This window comes from Triturus cristatus, chromosome 10, assembly GCF_964204655.1.
Source record: "Triturus cristatus chromosome 10, aTriCri1.1, whole genome shotgun sequence".
Taxonomy (NCBI): Eukaryota; Metazoa; Chordata; class Amphibia; order Caudata; family Salamandridae; genus Triturus; species Triturus cristatus.
The window spans coordinates 636,670,509-636,690,614 of record NC_140593.1 but is presented as its reverse complement, the minus strand read 5'-3'; the positions used below and the strand labels follow the sequence as shown (position 1 = coordinate 636,690,614).

Below are 20,106 nucleotides of genomic sequence, written 5' to 3'. Positions count from 1 at the left end.
AGTAGATTTACATCAAAGAAGACAGTGTCTATACGGTCCTCCAGTGCCTTTCTAGAGCCCTGGATGGCTGCCATTAACTCTGCTCTTGTGGGCTCCAGGCCCTCCCCCCGCCTCCTGCTCGGCTCCCCCAGTCTGCCTGGTCAGCCGCTGCGAAGGATGTCTGGGGGGGGTGTACTGCGTGATGGTGTCTTCGAGCAAGGTGGCTTTTGTGCCGTGTCCTTGCCCATGGTATCCTTTGGCTTGTAGCTCTTCACCTCTTTCCAGGTGTGACTTGCTGTCGCCCCCATCCGTTGAGTGTAGTCTCTTGGTGTTTGCTCCCGGCTCTCTTCGAAGCCCACAACTCACGGTCCAAGGTGACCGCTCCCTCGCTCCAGGCCTGGGTCTCACAGCTCCATTGAGCTTCCTCCATGCCCCCGATCAACGTGACTCACCGTTCTCAAGAATACAAGGTGGGGATATTGGGCTATCCTTTCAGCGTGACCCCGCAGATCAATGGATGTAGCTTTACAATGGCAGTAGAAGATCAGAGGGGGGGGGGCCTTTGTTCGTCCTGCGCCTTAATGTTCAGCCACACTTTTCAAACCGGCGTTGTACCAGTCCGCCACACCGGGCAAAATCAGGCTGTAGCTGCTGTATGACTCATTAATTACTACAGCCTACCGACTATGATTCCTCCAGGCTTCCCGTCTTCTTGCTGGCATATCAGTCCTACTCTGCAGCTATTCATGCTTTATCATGAGAGCAGACAGACCAAGGAAAGCCCCCACAATGTCTGCCCAGTCACCCGCTTCAATCAGCTGCGCTCCCCCTCCTGGAGAACCACTGCAAGATCCGCAACGGTCGTGTCCACCCCTAGTTCGGTACCAGAATACTAGTCGTGCTCCCAGTCAGCTCGCCCAGTGTCCTTTTGGCTGAACCGTCAAAGCTAGGCCTGTTGACATAGTCCGCCAGCAGCAGGCATTAAATGGCGGGATAATCCGCCCACATCACGGCTCTCCTCAGTCGCGTCAAGACTTTCTGCACAGCAGGCACATCCAGACGGCGCCTGGCAGGTCCCACCCCAGCGCCGTAGTCCATGGCTGGAGCCGCATCAGGTCCGTTTCTTCTCCACGGCGGTCCGCCCGCTACTCTCTTCTGCACTCAGATGCGGTTTGGGGGGCCGCCACTCACCAGGCATCACCCGTGAAGCAGCGCGGTCTCTTGGGTTTCCAACGAGGTAGCAGCTACTGGCGGGGCCCGATTCTGCCTCTCCCACTTGGCTCAGGATCGTTGGTCCGGCCCCATCTTTCGGGCTTGCCGTCTCCACTGCCTGCTGGTAGACGACCAGCGCAGAGGAGGGGGTGCCGCCACTCACCCGTCCGGCACCGCTCCAACACTGGGCCGGTCGCAGCTGCACTTCTCCCCAAGGCTTTCAACGGCAGCAGGTGCTTGTCCGTGCCTCCTCACACCTCTCTGTTCAGAATGCCACAGCAGTCGGCGGCCCTCGCTTCTTAATACCCCAGCAGCACGGAAGGGGTCGACCCGATCAATTGCGATGGAGTCTGGCTGGGTACGGTCACTTTTTATCCAGGATTTTTAAGGATAAACAGACAGACTGGGAGCTTGAGAGGCTCATGTCCATGTTGCTTGGCCATGCCCCCAGATCAGCCTATTTTAAGACATTGAATCTGTTCTGGTCATCAAAGGTAGTTCCCTTTAGAAGCTAAACCCCTTACCTATTAATGGTGGCATGCTTCATCATCGGACTATGCTCCTTATGGGCTGGCACCTCAATGCCCAACGGGCCCCTCCAATGGGCACTTTCCCAGAGATCTTTTGGAATTTTGCCTTTTTTCTCAAGTGACTCAATAGTGGGGACTTGTACGTTTTAGAGAAGTACAGATTGGTGACTTATAATGGTTAAAATTGATTAGGGATCCCGAGTCTTTCTAGATTGAAACTCCTATAAAGACAACATTCTACTGTGGCATTCTTATATTGAGATACACAAAAAGTAACCGGATGGTGTGCCACGTATGCCTAAATATAAGTTGAAAACAAAAGTGAAAAATGGTTGAAAGAATAGGAAGACAATTATATTTGTAAAAACGACAACCCTCACTCGCCCAGAGGTTACATGCTTCATCATTGGGTTCCCTCTTACACACTGCGACCGCAAGGTACACAGTGTGGGCTACAACTCTCCCACAGGAGAGGAGCGTGAGGTGTTTTTATCATCCAGTGTTGAATGAGTGAGGGGCAGAGTGTAAAAATAAATCAAAATAGTGAGTTAAAACTATCTCCTCAGAGTACAAATACATTTTAATGGTTGTCCCCAGCGGATAGAGCTAAAAGACAGTGTGAGGAATAGGGATATGGATATTCCCTATAAGACTAGGTCAACATGTTTCTGCCTTGGTGACCAGAGGTTCTTGCCATTCTTCAGGACCGATAGCATGTCACTCTGCTGTCAATGTGAATAAAGTAAAATGACCATACTTAATTTGTATGACGAATCAGCTTCAGTCTGGTCCGTAATCAGTCTCTGACTGATCGTCTGCTTCTTCCTTTTGAAGGTCCTATATGCCTGAGTCACGGGAATCTAAAATGTAGCGATCACAAAAGTTAAAACCACAACCATGTCATACATTCTCAAACATGTCACATTTTTGTCCCTGAACTACCACTGAACTTTCCCTTTCTTTTCTTTTGTCTCCTGGTAGTGGTTACGGGGTATTCCTCGTCACACTACCTTTGGAACAGTGTCCTTTTTTGGTAGTTCATATTTTTGTCCCTTACATAATCATAGTCTTTGTATTTGTAAACAAATCTAGGAGCCTGTATCCTCCGGGCTCCTTTTGAGTCAATTGGGCACAGAAACAAATAAGCCCCCGTCTCACAATAATAATAGAAAAAAACATATTCCTCCGAGTTCCTTTTAAATACATATGGGCGCAGTTGCAGAACCGTCCCCATCGCACAACAATGAACTTAAAGGTCTAGGAGGCATAGTGTAAAGAGCCTTCTACCTCGCTCATATTACGGATTTGCGGTGGCATTCTTACCAACTTTCCCGGCTCCTCCAGCTGATGCATACAGGCCGAAAGGGGACGGGAAAACAATGGCTTCCGCTTTTAACGCTACTCTTACTGTGTGCGTCATGTCCCGGAAGTGAAAAGCCACTTCCGGTTCACTAGAGACATCATAGTAAGCCCCATCTCGGAAAGAACTCGTCGGGAAAAGGCACAGAACCACTTCCGGTTCAATTTAAATGTCATTAAGTGCCCTATCTAAAAACGGATTTACACGGAAAAACAGAAAAAAGAATGTGCATACATACGACACCTACCCATCAACATATTAAATAAAACTCATCAGCCCAGGGAGGTATGTTAAATTTCTCCTTTACAATATAGCATGGACTACAAAAATACTGGGAATTGCAGTTTAGGTGTGTTGATACCAAAACTACAAAAATGCTGGGAGATATAGTTTGAAGAGATGAGTGTTTTATCAAGTAGAATGTTGTAAATTTGTGATACAGTATGGACCATTTTGCATCCAAAACCTACCAACCTCGGTTAAGGGGCCCCATGTTAATCTCATATCTAGGTTTATCAATGATTGAAATTGAGTGAAAATAGGTATCAAGGAAAACTATGTATTTCCAAAATGGGAACAGCATGTGGAGTTTAAAAGCAGTGGTTATTTGCACATCTCCAAATTTGTGGGTACCCATACTAGCATGTGAATTAGAGGGCATTTTTCAAAATGACTTCTTTTTTACACACTGTCTTACATTTGGAAGGCAGAAATGCATAGAAAGTCAATTGGTAGTGAGGTTAGTTCTACTATTCTGTCTTTCCCTAAGTTTCCCGATAAAAATGGTACCTCACTTGTGTGGGTAGACTTTGTACCCACATCAGAAAACGGCCCAAAACACAACTTGAACACATCACATTTTTCCAGTGAAAGCTGACCCTTTTTTTGCAATGTGCCTAGTTGTGGATTTTGGACCCTAGCAAAGCCGGCGCCTAAGGAGAGCTAGCAAATCTGTACATTTTTGAAAACTAGACACTCAGGGGAATCCAGGATGAGTTGACTTGTGTGGTTCTCAAAAGGTTCTGTTACCCAGAATCTCTTGCAAACCAAAAAATGTGTCTGAAAAAACACATTTCCCTCACATTTCTGTGATGAAAGGTTCTGGAATCTGAGGGGAGCCACAAACTTCCTTCCACCCAGCATTCTCCTAAGTTTCCAGATACAAATGGTGCCTCACTTTTGTGGGTAGACCTGGTGCCCGCGACAGGAAAAAGCCCAAAACGCAATGTGGACACTGCACATTTTTTCCAGTGAAAACTGACTCATTGTTTGCAATGTGCTTAGCTGTGGATTTTGGACTCTAGCTCAACTGACACCTAGAGAAACCTAGCAAACCAGTACATTTGTTAAATTAGATACCCAGGAGAATACAGGATGAGTTGACTTGTGTGTCTCTAACCAGATTCTGTTACCCAGAATCCCTTGCAAACCTTAAACCTTGTCCAAAAAACCCACATTTTCTTCACAATTCTGTAATGCAAAGTTCTGGAAACTGCGTGGAAACACAAACTTCCACCTACCCAGCATTCCGTCAAGTCTCCCGATAAAAATGGCACCTCACTTGTGTGGGTAGGCCTAGTGCCCACGGCAGGAAACGATCCAAAACACAACATGGGCACATCACATTTTTCCAATGAAAACTGACCCTTCTTTTGCAATATGCCTAGCTGTGGATTTTGCACCCTAGCTCAGCCGTCACCTAGGTAATCCTAGCAAACCTGCAATTTTTTTAAAACTAGACACCCAGGGGAATCCAGGATGAGGTGACTTGTGTAGCTCTCACCAGGTTCTGTTACCCAATTGGCATATATTGGAATATACAAAGACAGTTTGAGGCAAAAGCAACATCAATTGTCGAAAGGTGTCTTTCATTAGCATTTCCAAACCTACACAATGTGCTTAGGTTGTTTCCACCACAGTGCACAATCATGAGGTCAGGGTGTTGGAGATGCAAACAGGTTTTAACCAAAGGCAACAATTGGTGCCACTTCAATCCTCTCTGTCCAAACCATTTAATGTCCACATTTTGTAAACCTAGGTCTAAGTCAATACATCTCTGTTCTGCATACCGCTTGCACCAGAAAACATAGCATGTCCTACGATCCACGCTAACATTTTGAAGGTATGGCTGGGAAGTATGGATAGATGTCTGTAGCTCATGCAGTCCGTTCGTAGAATAAGAGATATGTTTAAAGGTGGGGAACTACCTTTTTTTCTCATTCAAAACGATAACTGATTGGGAGATGAAAAGCATTGTTTTTTAAAAGTATGGTGCACATTCGTTTTGTGGAAAAGCATCTTTCTGATTGGTTAAGAAAAAGCAGTTTAAATGTGGAGTACATATCCTAGGATAAAATTTTGTCAACTCAACCACACCTGCTACTTGCATTTGGAAGGCACTGTTCGAACCTAAAACAATCATGAACTTTTAACCTGCACGTGCTGTTAAATGTTCGAGAAAATGTTGCAAAAAAATTTCATTAGGTTTAAAAAAAATCGATGAACTTTTAACCTGCACGTGTTGTAGAATGTTCTAGAAAGTGTGTTGATAGAATACGTTGCACTTATGACTCCCATGTGTCCATGAATATTAAAAAAACAGTTTATATGGAAAATTCAAAAACAACCAATAGAGAGAAGTTTTGCAATCTAAAAGAATCAAGGAACTATTCTAATTTGATCTTTACATGTATTTATGTGTGGAGTAACAAAATTACAGACACAACAGCACCAGGAAGAGGAACAAGCAGGGAGTGGGGGGACGAGGGGAGATGGGCACAATGGCACACATGCACAATTTAGTACAGCACAACGACAGACAAACCATGGCCAAAATTAAACACACCAACAAGGAGCACAAGTCACACAACCCGCCAACATCACACCACTGAACAAGCTCAGAAGAGAAAAACGCACTGCCGGAAAGGGAGAAGGGTGAACAAAACCGCACATGAAGGGACATCACACACACAATGCAGCACACACACATAGGAAGCAGAGCACACCAACATCCAACACAATGTTGTCCAAACACAAACATACGCACAATCGAACACAGGACACAAATGCACTCGCCTGCGGCGGATAAACATCCAAAAGCGTCAGTACAAAACAGGCACATGAGAACGCATAAGTACAAACCCACAGTCCGGATGGGGTAGCAATTCACGTATGGCAGGCAGCCAGAGAGTCCGTGGCACACACATTGGCATACAAATGAAGACACAACACATTTGGAAACAAGTGAAAATGTGGAAACTTTATTTAAAAAAAGTGTGTCAGTACGGCCAAGAATAGTGCCACGATATGCAGACAAATGCAGCAGCATGCCTGAATAAGGAACGTAGGAAAACATCCATGTTCACCCCGTGTAGTCCATCACCAACACATGTCAGTGTCAAGCAGCGTTGGTTGTCCGCCCCTCGGACATGAGTCGACGGCAATGCAGCCATGTCCATTGTCGTCTTGGGACATGTGACCAGATGCACAACGTGCAATGATGCGGCGGGACACGTGCAATATGGCACATCGAGTCATGGTTCCAGGTACCTTGTCACTCGTCCATGAACGCGAGTGCAGCTGCGTAAGCCACTATCTCTAATGAGTGATGTTTGGCCACAATATTTGATATGTCGTTGACGTAATCCATCAGCTGACCGAGACACATGTGCTGACTCCAACCACTGTACCCAATGTGCACCAAAGCAGAATCGGGAAGTGGGTCAATTTGCTCACTGCATACTACGACACGTGCAATCTCCCAGGCCCAGTTCCCAACATGCATGCCAAACATCCATGCATGCCATAAACGGGCATCACCATGACACTCCTGGTTTTGGGCCAACAGGGGGCGCACACACCCGTCGTAATACATGTCAGCTACCCAAACGTTGGAGAGGCTCTTGTCCATGCAGCACTCGGATAGGCACGTGGGACATTGCCATACAGGTTGAACGCTGGTGACGTCCGCAATGCGGAAGCTCAGCCGGTAAGTGATCCGCAGCACTGCCAAAGGCAGTGCACCCAGGACATGCAGCAGATGTGCAAGGTATAGGTGGACGTGAATGGAGTTGACCATGTGTTCGGGATGCCCTGCTATGCATCAGTGGCTCTGCTTGTAGCTGCAATGGCTTGCCATGTGCCAGTCTTGTGGATGAAATGGCACAGCTTGGTGCAATGAGCCGGGTCTGTGTGCAATGGGTGCAGGGCAGGGTTGTCGTGGGAGTACGCGTGAAGGCCATTTCACGCATGCTAACTACGACGAAGGACTTTTGAGTGTGGGATGTGCACTCGTTCTCAAATCGGGCAGTGTATAGTGTGGGAGACGGATGCAAATATTATCGTATCTGTCAGGAGGGCTGGCCACTTGCAAGTTCCTTCTCTCGGAGCAGCAGATGTGTTAGCGCAAGATAGCTCAGACAAAGAACCTTTCATCCTTACAGTAACTTCTCCAGCTGCATTCATACAGGATGTGTACAAAGGCCGGTCGTGGGTGTTGTGGGATGTCTGCGACCCTGGTCATCATGGATGAGATGCCCAGCACGTGGCACATTGGCGGGTTCACTGTGTGTTACGTTGCCAAACAGCTGCTCCTCCCTCCAACGAGCCCCCACACTTTTGTGCGCTGCGCTGTTGTATCCTGTGCACTCCTACGGCACACCATTGTAATGCCTATTCGCGCATGTCCTGTGGCATTCCAATCACACCGTGACACTGCCGTTTGGAGGTGGTGCATGCCACTTTACAACATCGACTGCTGCGGCCCTTGTGGCGGCCACACCAGAACACAGAGACACACTTACCGCACTTTTTGCACACGGACATATGTGAGACACCCCGTTCTCTTTGCCGCTTGTGCATGCAGGAGGATGCGTGCGTAGCTACATCTCCAGGCTCACTGCCAACGCTGAGGTGACATGGTAACGTCCGCTGAAGACAGGACACTGTGATCTTGCAGGGCCCGTGCCTATCATGCTCACACAATGACCACACGGACACACTTGCTCAGATGCGGGTTCGGGGGGCGTTGGCGGTCTTGGGGTTGTTTCGATGAGTGTTATGGCCCTCATGGGTATCCGTGTATCATGCTCATTGACTCTATGGCACCTGTGGGTGTTCAGGTGTGGCTCTTGGCTGTGTTCCCTTTCATGCTGCAGGTAGTCATCCTGCTTAACACCAGCAGAAAGCAGGTGTAAAATCTCTGGTGCTAACGCGGCTTATCGCCGGAATTTGTTTCACATCGCAGTTTTTGCCTTTCGTTGTGAATGTTGTGATATGGTTTTTTCGTGTACAGAAAAATAAATGAACTGCGCAGTGTATCCTGTCAAGATCCAGCACCTGACCCACTATTCACAATCAATATAAATACAATGAGATTTTTTCATTGATTTTGTGTGTACACTGTAAATACACCCACTAACACAGTGCAATTCAATACAGGATTTTAGTATTTAGAATAAATCGCAAAGGTGCACCTCGTGTGTTTTTGCACGGGAACGCCTACTCTGCATCTCATTTTCAGCACTTTAATGCAACTACAGGTGAGATAAATCTAACACACTATTCAGAAGCTGGTGCAAACTGCAGACATCCCCAGTATTCCCGCGATAACTGCCCCAAAATTTTACACCATGGTGGACACCACCAAATAACAGTAATAAGAACGAGAAAGAGTCACACAGCACTGAAGGAACAACCAGAAACTTTATTGAATTTTTTTTTTTTAATTCAAACTTAATATTTTCGTTAACGTATATATAAAGGATAAACGAAATTTAACAAAATGAACACAAAACAACAAGGTGGAAGATTCCTGTCGGGACCATGAATGTCGACCACACAGCCTGGAAAATGAAGCACAAAGTAAGGACGTGTGTAATGTGCATATCAAAGGAGTGAGACACAGAGAAGGAAAAAAAAGCCAGAGAGAAAAAGAGAGGGAAGGAAAGAAAGGTAGTGAGAAAGGAGATAAAGAAAGAGAAGGAGAGGAAGGAAGAGAGTGAGAGAGAGAGAGAGAGAGAGAGAGAGCGAGAGATACTGCTGCCCCTGCGCATCCATGACCAAATAATTACCTGCTGCCACCGGAGTGTCTACCAGTGGGCACTCCACGTGCCCGTCAAAGCTCCGCGGCCCGGCAGATCTCACAAATGTCGCTGAGTCATGAATGGCGGAGACCACATCAGCTTCTCCGTGGCCCGGCAGATCTCTCACATGCCGCTGAGTCATCAATGGCGGAGACCACATCAGCTTTTGGTGCCGCTAACCCTGTGCAACGCAAGTCAGCGCCTCATGGTGGTAGGCCGCTGACGGCCATACAACTTAGGGTGCGACTAACCCTGTGCAACTCAAGTCCACGCCACGTGGTAGTAGGCCCCTGACGGCCATACAGCTCAGGGTGCGACTAACTCTCTGCGCAACTTTTCATGGACTCTTTATGATTGAGACCCGCGGAGCGTCCGCCATCCAGTCACCACCGGCAATAAAGGATGTGAAGTTGTCGATGCATTATATTCGCGTGGTCACATGGCCTGTGACGCATGTGCCGGATGGGTGTGGTGTGTGTGCAAACCTGCCCCCAGGGAGTGGCCGTGACATGTTGACAACTAGACCACTGACCTGCACACCAACAGCGAGTACGCCTGCGACAGGTAGCTATGTGGGGGGGTGAAAACGTGTTTTCTCAATGAATTTTCCATAGGAAACTTTAGACCAGGCTACAGGTCAAACTGCTGAACGGAATTACGCCAAATTTGGTAGGGAGAAAGGTCATGGTCTAGAAAGCGCGCTTTCTTGCATAGAGTGAAAATATAAAAGAAAGGTCCCGGGGGCAATTTAATATACCGGAGCTCTGTCTGTGCAAGATTACCCTTTCACGCTCACTCTTCCCAACATCACCACTTCGCAGCTATAGCGTTAGAAGCCAGTCCGTCGGCTCGCAGCTCTCTACCTTTGCAAGCTAGTACGCTGGTGTGCCTGTACCTCTGCGAGCTACTACGCTGCTGTTCCTTTGGGAGCGGACGGCTCGTAGTACTGCGTCTGTGAGTCGTCCGGACGGGCCACAGTTGTTCCTCAGCGAGCCTGGGTGCGAACTGTTCATAAGTCACACTACATAGTCATTTTGTGATTCAGTCCATCAGCTGGCATCTGTCCGAGGCATTTCTGAAAACATACCAGAGTTCTTTCTGTGAGAGATACCCCTTTCACGCTGCCTTTCCCCACATCAGCAGGTAACGCACCCTCTTCCCACATTACAAACATACCCCCAACAACCTTCTTGGGTTCAGAATTGTCCCTGTGCCGTTGGACAAACACAAATCTTAGTCATGTATAGATTTACATATAAAACATTTTATTTAAACAAAACAACAAATAAAACTGAAGGGAGGCTGGTGCTGTGGTCACTGCCACAAAGTCGGGGTTACTGTCATTCAGGACTCAGGACACAGTTCCACATGTGAGATTGGCTAGTATTGAACAGGGTTAGTGGCACCACGTGTCGCGCCTTGTGTTGTACAGGGTTAGTGGCACCACGTGTCGCCGGCCTTGCTTATGGAAATATGCCTGACTGATCAAAGGGAGTCTGGTGCTGTGGTCACTGCCACGAAGTTGGGGTCACTGCCATTCAAGACTCATGACACAGTTCCACATGTGGGATTGGCTTGTGTTGCACAGGGTTAGTGGCACCACGTGTCAAAAATTCAAATTGCGAGCTCTGTTGCCCGCAGTGTATACTGTTATTGAGTGTTTGTTTGCACTTGAAGATGAATTTGGTGATTGTACTAAAGCTATAACTGATATAAAAAAAGTTCTTGAAGCAAGGATTCTAAAAGGATATTATGTATGTTTTAAGCCTGTGATAGTTACTTGCCTAGTGGACTCTGTAATTAATGAATCAACATTTAATTTTAATTGTGAGCCCTACTGACCGCAGTGTAGGCGCATCATGAAAAAATGAAATATGTATAGAATACACTGTCGAAGTGTACAAGCCTGTGATGCTGCTTGGTGCGGACGGGCCGTACCTGGAGCTATGTCTCTTGCCTACTGCGTCATCTGCAATCGTGACTATCTGAATTGTGAGCCCTGCTGACCGCAGTGTAGGCCTGAGGTAGCGGTGAGCAAGGTCCCACAGCCACATGCATAGGTTGGTGGCCCCACCAGCCTGCGTAGTTTAGATTCAGTGGCACCACGTGTCGCCGGCCTTCCATATGCAAATACGCGTCATTAATCGAAGGGAGTTTGGTGCTGTGGTTGCTGCCACGGACTTGGGGTCACTGCCATTCAGGACTCAGGACACAGTTCCACATGTGGGATTGTTCAGCTTGTGTTGAACAGGGTTAGTGTCGCCGGCTTGTGTTGAACAGGGTTAGTGGCACCATGTGTTGCGGCTTGCGTTGAAATCTGCCTCAATAAGGCCACGGGGTGTTGACTTGTGGTGCAGTGAATTAGTAGTACCTTTGGCACTGAGCGTGTACGTACTCTGCGATGATGCGTGGTCCGGGAGGGCCGCACTCGGACCAATGTCTTTTGTCTATTGAATTCTGCCTCAATAAGGCCACGTGGCATTGACTTGTGGTGCGCTGAGTTAGTGGCACCTGAAGCACTCAGCGTGTGTGCACCCTGCGATGATGCGTCATCGAGCGGGCTGCACTGGGAGAAATGTCTTTTGCCTACTGAATTCTGTCTTAAAAAGTCCACGTGGCGATGACTTGTGGTGCAGTGAGTTAGTGGCACCTGAAGCACTCAGCGTATGCTCACCCTGTGATGATGCGTGGACCGGGCGGGCCTCACTGGTAGCAATGTCTTTACATGCTTTGAAAGAATCTTCATAGCAGTCAAAATCTCCAAGTCATTCCATTTCAGTCCTCCAAGGTTTGAAGAGTTTCAGAAGAGCTAAATAGAAAAACTCTCTCTTATCTGGAGTATCGCAACTTAATTTCCTGTGATTAATCAAATTTCCTTTGGCATTCTTTAAGAAGCATCCATCAGATCCAATTACAGCATATTTCCCTTCATTTATTTTTTCTGTAAAAGTTTTTCTAAATCTATAATGTTGCAGCATTTCATGTAGACATATGTTTTCCAGGTATGGACTTCTATTTGGATAGTATGTGAGGAACAGTAATTGAGTCATCTGCAACATATTGTATGTCCATGTTTGCATTCCACATCTTCAAAATTACTGGATTGTAATCATTAATGTATTTCGATTCTTCTGTTCTTTTTATATTATAAGTATTTTTGGGTGATTTTCGAGTGATAGTATGCCTCACTGCTGACATAAAACTGTTCACTCTTCCTTGCGATGACTTATGGTGCACTGAGTTAGTAGTACCTTTGGTGCTCAGCGTGTACGTACCCTGCGATGATGCGTGGTCCGGGAGAGCCGCACTCGGATCAATGTCTTTTGTCTATTGAATTCTGCCTCAATAAGGCCACGTGGCGATGACTTATGGTGCACTGAGTTAGTAGTACCTTTGACGCTCAGCGTGTACGTACCCTGCGATGATGCGTGGTCCGGGGTGGCCGCATTCGGAGCAATGTCTTTTGTCTATTGAATTCTGCCTCAGTAAGGCCACGTGTCGATGACTTGGGGTAAGCAATGTATGTTGCATACTGGACTGCGTCATGCGCAATCGCTACTCCATGTGAATTGTGATGCCTGCTGTCCGCAGTGTAGATCGAAGGCAGTAGTCTGTATAGACATAAGCCTGCGGTGCTGTGCCGCTGGGTTCGCAGGGGGCCTGTGTCGAGGAGACCTGCGGTCATGGCAACAGCCTCGTGGCAGGGTGAGGCCCGCCGCTCTGGCACAGTCGTTGGTCTTCACAGTTCACAAGTGAACCACGCCCAGAGCCCCAGCCTATTTATTCACACTCCTACGCTGAAGTGGCGCACGTCGGACCAGCCCACTCCGGTTACACTTATGCTTACAGGGAGGGACGATACAGCTACATGACTGAGATCATCCCTAGTGTTTGACGTAACATGGTTGGGTCCACTGTCCACAACACTACAAGCACCAGTAGTATTTGTGCACATGGAGAGGTGTGTGTTCTGCATACTGAGATGTGTTCAGCACATCATCGCTACACTTTGCATTGTGTGCATTGTTATTTATGGGTGAATTGCCTCCTTCACATATAGTTTGTTCACACCTGCCCCAATATTCAGCTATTGTGTGGCTCAGGGGACATGCCGTTTTTGGAAAGTTTGCGGTCTTTTTCTGCGCTGCCTCGGTGGTAGAGGGAGGGAGGTCCTGGGGGTGGTGGTGGGTGTTGTAGCGTTCTTGGGTATCAGTAGGTCTATGACATGTTTTGGTCTTCAGATGTGGCTCTGGGCTGGGCTCCCTTTCATACTTTATGTAGTTGTTTAATATTTAAAAAAAAGAAGACATTAAATAATAATTAAAAAAAATACAAAAACAATTTTTAGGATATTGAAGTTACAAAATATCACATTTTTTCAAAATTACTGAGAAAAACATAGGTTTTATGAAAATTATAATTAGAAATTAGTTTTTAAATAACCTTTGAATTTCCCCCAAAAACATAGGTCTCAGGAGCATTAAAGTTAGAAATTAGTATTTAAAAAAAAATCAAATTTACAGAAAAAACGATTGCCACATTTCCCAACATTGAGCTATTATATGGCTAAGGGACCATGCCGTTTTTGGAGGGTTCGCTGTCCTGTTCTGCACTGCCTTAGTGGTAGTAGGGAGAGGGGTTGTACGGGGGGGAGGTCCTGAGGCCTGAGGATTGTGGCAATGGGTGTTGTGTCCTTCTTGGGTGTTGGAAAAAACTATAGATTAAATGAACATTATAATTAGAAGTTAGCATTAAAAAAGATTGAAATTCACTGAAAAAAAATAGGTTTCAGGCACGTTATAGATAGAAATTAGCACTTAAAAAACCTTAGAAATTCACTGAAAAAAAACAAGAATAGAATTCGTATTCCTGGTTGTGATTATTGTTATTATCATTAGTTGGGATGTTGGTTTAATTGTTTGGAGATAACAACTCCATAGACAAATTACTGTACTGCTGATAACTGTGCGAGCTACTCGTTTTTACGAGTAATGAGCCTGTGTATTCTCACGAGATATTTTATTAACAATATCAGTGATGTTTTGACCATAATCCCTGTAAATGTACTTGTGCGTATTTATACTTGATGTAATGAACGCAGTGTTTAATAAAAATAAAAATAGTATACATAGTGAAGGAGAGAGTCTTTCTCTTTCTCTATAAGCAGATCATCTTATGTTTTTTATAGGTGTGATTTCCCTGTGAGACAATTGTGGCTCCCTGGGAAACCACACATCTATAAAAATAAAAAATGACCCCCCCCCCAGGAGGTCGGCAAGTGATCAGGAGGGCTGACCCCCAATTTCCACGAGGGCCGACACCTCCTTGACATCCCTGGTTACTAGTGGGGTTTCCTGTCCATGGATCGCAGCGCGAACGTGATTCTCCGACAGGAAACCCTTTCAGGAAGGCCTTGATTGAAAAGGGGAGACTCTCCCCTTTCAAAAGGTCTTTTTCGGCCTGTATTTCCCACCGGAGTCGAGCGCGGCCTTACATGCTGCTTGCTTGGCTCCAGTGGGGAAAACTGTGATATTGGCCTGGCACGCTGACGTCACAGATGGGAGGGGAGAGACGCAGTAGCAATTCTGCATTTCACCGGGGGGTTTACAAAACAAAAAAAACCTCCGTGAGTCCCTCGCAATGGCCATTCCCTGCACCAGGGAGGAAGTGCGTGTGTCAGCCATTGGCCGACGCACGCACCAAAAGGGCTAACAGCCCAGTGGGTGTGTTAAGCAAACGCATACACAGTGCTACTTCAAATTATCTTCATGGGAAGTGAGACGAACTGGTACATAGAGCCATATTACCCTCTCTCAGAAAGCATAGGCAGTAGTCTGGTTTGAGAAAACTTTCGTGGGCAGAGCTAGTTAACTAGTTTTGACAGTATATAAAGTTATTGTCAATGGTGGTAAGATCTGGGGGCATGTATATGCCCACATATTATCTTTTTCTGATAGCTGATTTTTTAAAAGTACCAGCAGGTCTCCCCCAGAGTACCCAAATATACCTATTTAGTTTGAATTAGGTCTAATATCCATTAAACCAAAACTGTTTCTTAAGCCTTTAATGTGCCCTGTTTGTTTACACTTTGCGTTGTTGCATTGTCACCCAAAGTGATGCAACGTGTGTTTTTAGGGATTTACTTTTCAATTCAAAACTTGTTTGGTGCTTTGAAGTAGCTCTAAAATGATGCAAATTAGTATTTTGCTCTCCTTTCCACTACTATGCTTCAAAGGGGTATCCAATTGGTGGTACATGGTCGTTCATATGCGAACACTCATGGTTTTTAACCTCTTCAGTGCCCATGACGAGATAGTCTCGTCATGGAGCACGGTTGCGCTGTGCCCATGACGAGACTATCTCGTCATGAACCCCACCCACTAGTGCAACGCCCGGCACAGGAGGGGGAAAGGGCGTGGCACTGAAGGGGTTAAGGAGATCTGTATCTAGTAACAATGTAAGACAGGGATTTGCACCAAAATATTTACCTCTTCGAGGCAAGTGTAAAGTCGGAGCATTGTTTAAATGTAACTAAACGTTTTAAACTTTGGGTGTGTGCTGCTCTGTGCAGCACACATGTAATGTGGGAAAGGTTGCATAGTATGTCAGAGCATAGTATTTTGTACTGAAAGGGTACCTTTCCAATAGAAAACCTATAGTAGACATAATGCTGACACCCTTACATAATGGTGCAATGTTGTCTACGTGGCGCAAGACAGCCTAAAGTGCGTCAAGGCTAGGGAAGAGAGCAACTGCACCATATCTCAGTGGATATGGCACTGTCCTGCTCTCTCCTTTTCTCACAGCACTGCAACTTTGGTTGCTGCACTGCGTTGTGTGACTTTTTAGTAAATTTGCCAGTTGGTATGTACAGAGCTGCACTCAATTAAGTTTTGTGACTCAAGGCAAGTGAAAACCTAAAATGTCTGAAAATTGTTTGACGTCAGTTGTATACTTCACGGTCTTGATAATGTGAGTCGAACTAGATGAAAATTCAAAGAAACTGCACAAATCGTTAAATGTACAAAAAATTCATGGAGCGAACGATTGATCCAAGTCGTTCAAGCATCGGACTCTTAACTAATATGCAAACAACGAAGCCCAGTTTTGAACGTTATCTTGATTATGTTGAATCGCAGCAAGCCCAGAAACTAATGCTGGAATTTCCATTGGACACTGGACTTACCTGATCTAAAACAAACTTGGATAATAAACAAAAGTCCGAACCTGGTCAAAGATAATTCTGCATCTTGAGTTCTGTAAGGATTTAATATTTGATAATTTTTTTTTTTGTACATTTTATATTTTAATGGGGTTCATATGTGACTATTAGGCATATGCTGCAATTTTATGTTGCTGCACGTATTTATCATAGTGTTGCACGTATTTATTTGTTATGCACATACATTTTATTGATGATTAAATATCTGAAATAAACATGAATGAACTGAACTGGTGCCTTTTTAAGTCTGGCCAATACCGTTTGTTTTTAATAAAGATACGTATACTTACAAGGTCAGCTTCCTTCATCAATTGGTCTGTTGTAGTCTCATTCAGATTTTGTTTTAAATGACCACAGCCTACAGCATGAACTTCATGGTCAGGCTACTTCGGCTGTGGTATTTATTACCAGACTGTTGAGTGACTACATTATATTCTTGTATAATGGCGACAGCCATTAAATAAGTACGTTTCAGTGCCAGGGACAACTTACTCGTGCAATGCGAGCTTTTACATACAGAATGTATATTTTAGCCCATGCTTGTTTTCTTAGAATGTATGTAATTTCATAAAAGAAATTGACAAACAGAATAAGAGTTGGCAATGCTAAAAGGCCAGCAAGTAACACCACACCTATTGGCATTGCCTGTGCTTGTTTTCCACCTGGTGTTGATTTATTAACAGCAGGAACCAAATTGATAGGCATACAATAAAGTCCAGAAACTCCCAAGAGCAACGTGTTAAGCGGTCTGCCCATTATTTGACATTAACCTGCTAAGTGAAAGGGATACATGTTTGTCCTTGCATGTCATTTTTCTTTATGGAAAGTTTACACTTTCTTTTCTTTCAGATTCAGCAGCGCAGACAAGAGCTTGAACAGTCGCTTGCTGTACGGAACACTTAGAGATGAAAGTGGATGGCCGCACCTGGAAGGACCAATCAACCCCTAGGAGCAGGAGGCACTCGTTCTTCTAGAGACCATTTTTCTTTTTGCTGGTCAACAAACAGTCCCCAATGTAAATATATCCTAAGCCTCTCTTACTGCGTAGCTCCAAAAAAGATTTCACACTGCGCAATTTGGGAAGCTGTGCACCTGCCAAGATCAAATGTCCCTTAAAAAAAATATCAGGCACGTACGACCTCCCACAAGAGACCGGAAATAAGGTAATTTGAAGCACGGCCATGCAGATATAGAAAAATCCCCTTCGCAGATCAAAAAAAAAATCCTTCCTACAAAATGAGGCACATCTTGTAACAGGACATATCTTATTGTCGAACACCTCCTTCTGGAAATGAGACACACACCTTCAGAAAGTCAGACTTGCATCTATCTAGGGAAATGCTCTCTGTAGATTTCAGACATCTCAACATGGTGGTTCGAGCTAGACGCTCAGGGACAGATGTATTAACATTTTGCATCAGGTTGTGTTACTTTTGTGGCCAGCCCCCTGCAAAATCATTTTTGGTGTTTAATTTGTAAATATAGAGTAATGCCTCTCGTTACCGTGAATTGCGAAGGTGCTCCATGGGTGGAGCTGGGACGTGCCTATGCATTCACCCATGGATGTTGACCCATTATCAGATTTACTAAAGCTAGTACACCTGGGAATGCGCCAAAATGCTATGCCTTCTCTCTCTTTATTTTTCCTTGTTACTTCCTCTTTCTATGTGTACTGCTTTCAGCATAGAAAGAGGAATATTCCTCTAATTATTGATTTTCTGCAGGAAGATGTCCCTCAGTACAAAATCAATCCTGCCTGTAATGGAGGTACCCTTGCTCCAATGCACAAGGGTGCCTGCATAGACAGCGCACAGTGCGTCAGCTCTAGGAGACAACAGGAATGTGCCATATCTTTGTAAATGTTGGCACATGTCTGCTGTCTCCCTTTCATGCAATGCATCGCCGCAAGTTGCCTTGCTGTGTTGCTTTAAATGTAAGTTAATCTGCCCCTAACGTCTTTCTGGAGTTCAGGCAACACTTTTCTATGGAGGTTTACAGCTCGCTATGCAAGCCAGACATACATATCCCAATGAAAATGAGCCTCATACTTGTTTCTTTTGTCAGACACATGTTTGTGAAGTTTGGACCACCATGTTTCTTTGGATGTCTCAGAAAAATCCATGCAAAAATAAGGCACTTTGGCCAGACACATCTATCTGTAAAAAAATACATAGATGTTTCTGGATAGATGACGGGGGCACAAACAGCAGTGTTTTGCATAGACAAGATACAGATCCGGACATATATCTCTTCGTGGAATTCAGACACACACCTATCTGCAGAAGCCAGTGAAACACCAAGCAGTAGGAATTATGAAATGACATCACCCTTATACAAGAACCTCTTTAACCTAGACACCCTTGACTCGGTACCCTAGAGTACTCGAGTACATTTATTTATAGGTACTTTTGAGCTTCCAGCACAGATTTTAACTGACCTCCAACTGCATGCAGGCACATTGTACAGAAATGCAGGAAGCACTGCTAATCTGCACTTAATGCACTGTTCTAGACATGCAGCCCAAGCGCATGTTACATTATGTTGATCGATTTGCAATGTAGAACATGAGCCTATGCTCCCTTACTCAATAACAATCGTCGAACATCTATGGAATGCCCAATTTGTAACACATTAAACCAATTGAAGACTAGAGAAGTGATTGACTATGCAAAGGGAGTAATTAGAATGGCTCCTGGATCCTGTAAAGGAGGTGGGGCATTCTTCTGATACTGTATATGGATGAATGACCACAGAACTGGCTCGCCTGTAAGTGAGGACAACACTGACCCTTTACAACAAAGGCTAGCTGCACTGCTAAGCTATAAAGGAAAGACTGGCCTTGCTGCTGACTTTATGTATTAACACAGACCATGCTGCTGATCCTGTATGGGGAAGATGACCACATTGCTGATTGAGCACAGGAAATACTGGCACAGCTTAGCCTTCGATGTATGATGAAAAAGGTGTCACACTGCTTACTGATAATGTGCAAGCTGGCCATTCTGTTGACCCTGTAAGGGTTGAATTGGCCAGTCTCCTGACCATATGAGGGAAGACTGGTTATACTGCTGATCAATAAAGACTGATCACACTGATTGTCCTGTTCAGAGGAGATTGATCTTGTTTTAACGCTGTACCATGAGGACCGACCAACTGCTGACTGTTTACATTAAAGGCTAACCACACCTAGATTCTGTATAGGGAAGAGTAGTCATATTGCTGACTGCACTAGTTCTTGGAATTCTATGTCAGGACTGGAGGCGAGGATTATGCCTTCTTTCTCCACTTTATTCTCACAGCAGCATAGAAATAAACAAAACTACGTTTCCCATGTAACACTGGGAAAAAGTAGTTCAGAAAAACAACGTGGCAACAACCAATCAGGAAGGAGCACCATTGTCCAATCAGGGGCTGGAGAGCCCAACATAGTCCTCTGTCAGTGTCCCCTCTTCCTCTTTCTTCGCTGCTCCGCAACTAGAGATAAGTGCTCCTCAGTTTTACTGTTTGATCTTCAATGATTCTATGCTTTGGTGTAGCCGGTTTTATTATTATGACGCTATTGTATTGATTCTCAATGATGATTTGTATGTCGTTTATTCTTAACGAGTGACCTTGCCTTTCAGGCGTCTGTTCTCGGGCTCCGCTCGTGGTGTGTTTATTTTAGGCATTAGCGTTTTCCGAGCCGCGTTTGCGGTCTGTTTCTTGTTCTTTGGTGTGCTG

General features: G+C 45.3%; 1 protein-coding gene across 6 annotated transcripts in view; it reads left to right on the top strand.

The window, feature by feature from the left end:
• Positions 1-19,482, top strand: part of SMARCD3 (SWI/SNF related BAF chromatin remodeling complex subunit D3) — a 1,344,655-nt gene extending 1,325,173 nt beyond the window's left edge. For all 6 annotated transcript variants that reach the window (XM_085632183.1, XM_085632187.1, XM_085632184.1 and 3 more), the window contains one exon: positions 17,236-19,482. In XM_085632183.1, coding sequence (XP_085488309.1) covers positions 17,236-17,289 — 54 coding nt within the window. In that variant the 3' untranslated portion in view covers positions 17,290-19,482. The remainder of the gene's footprint in view (positions 1-17,235) is intronic.
• The last annotated feature ends 624 nt before the right edge of the window (positions 19,483-20,106 follow it).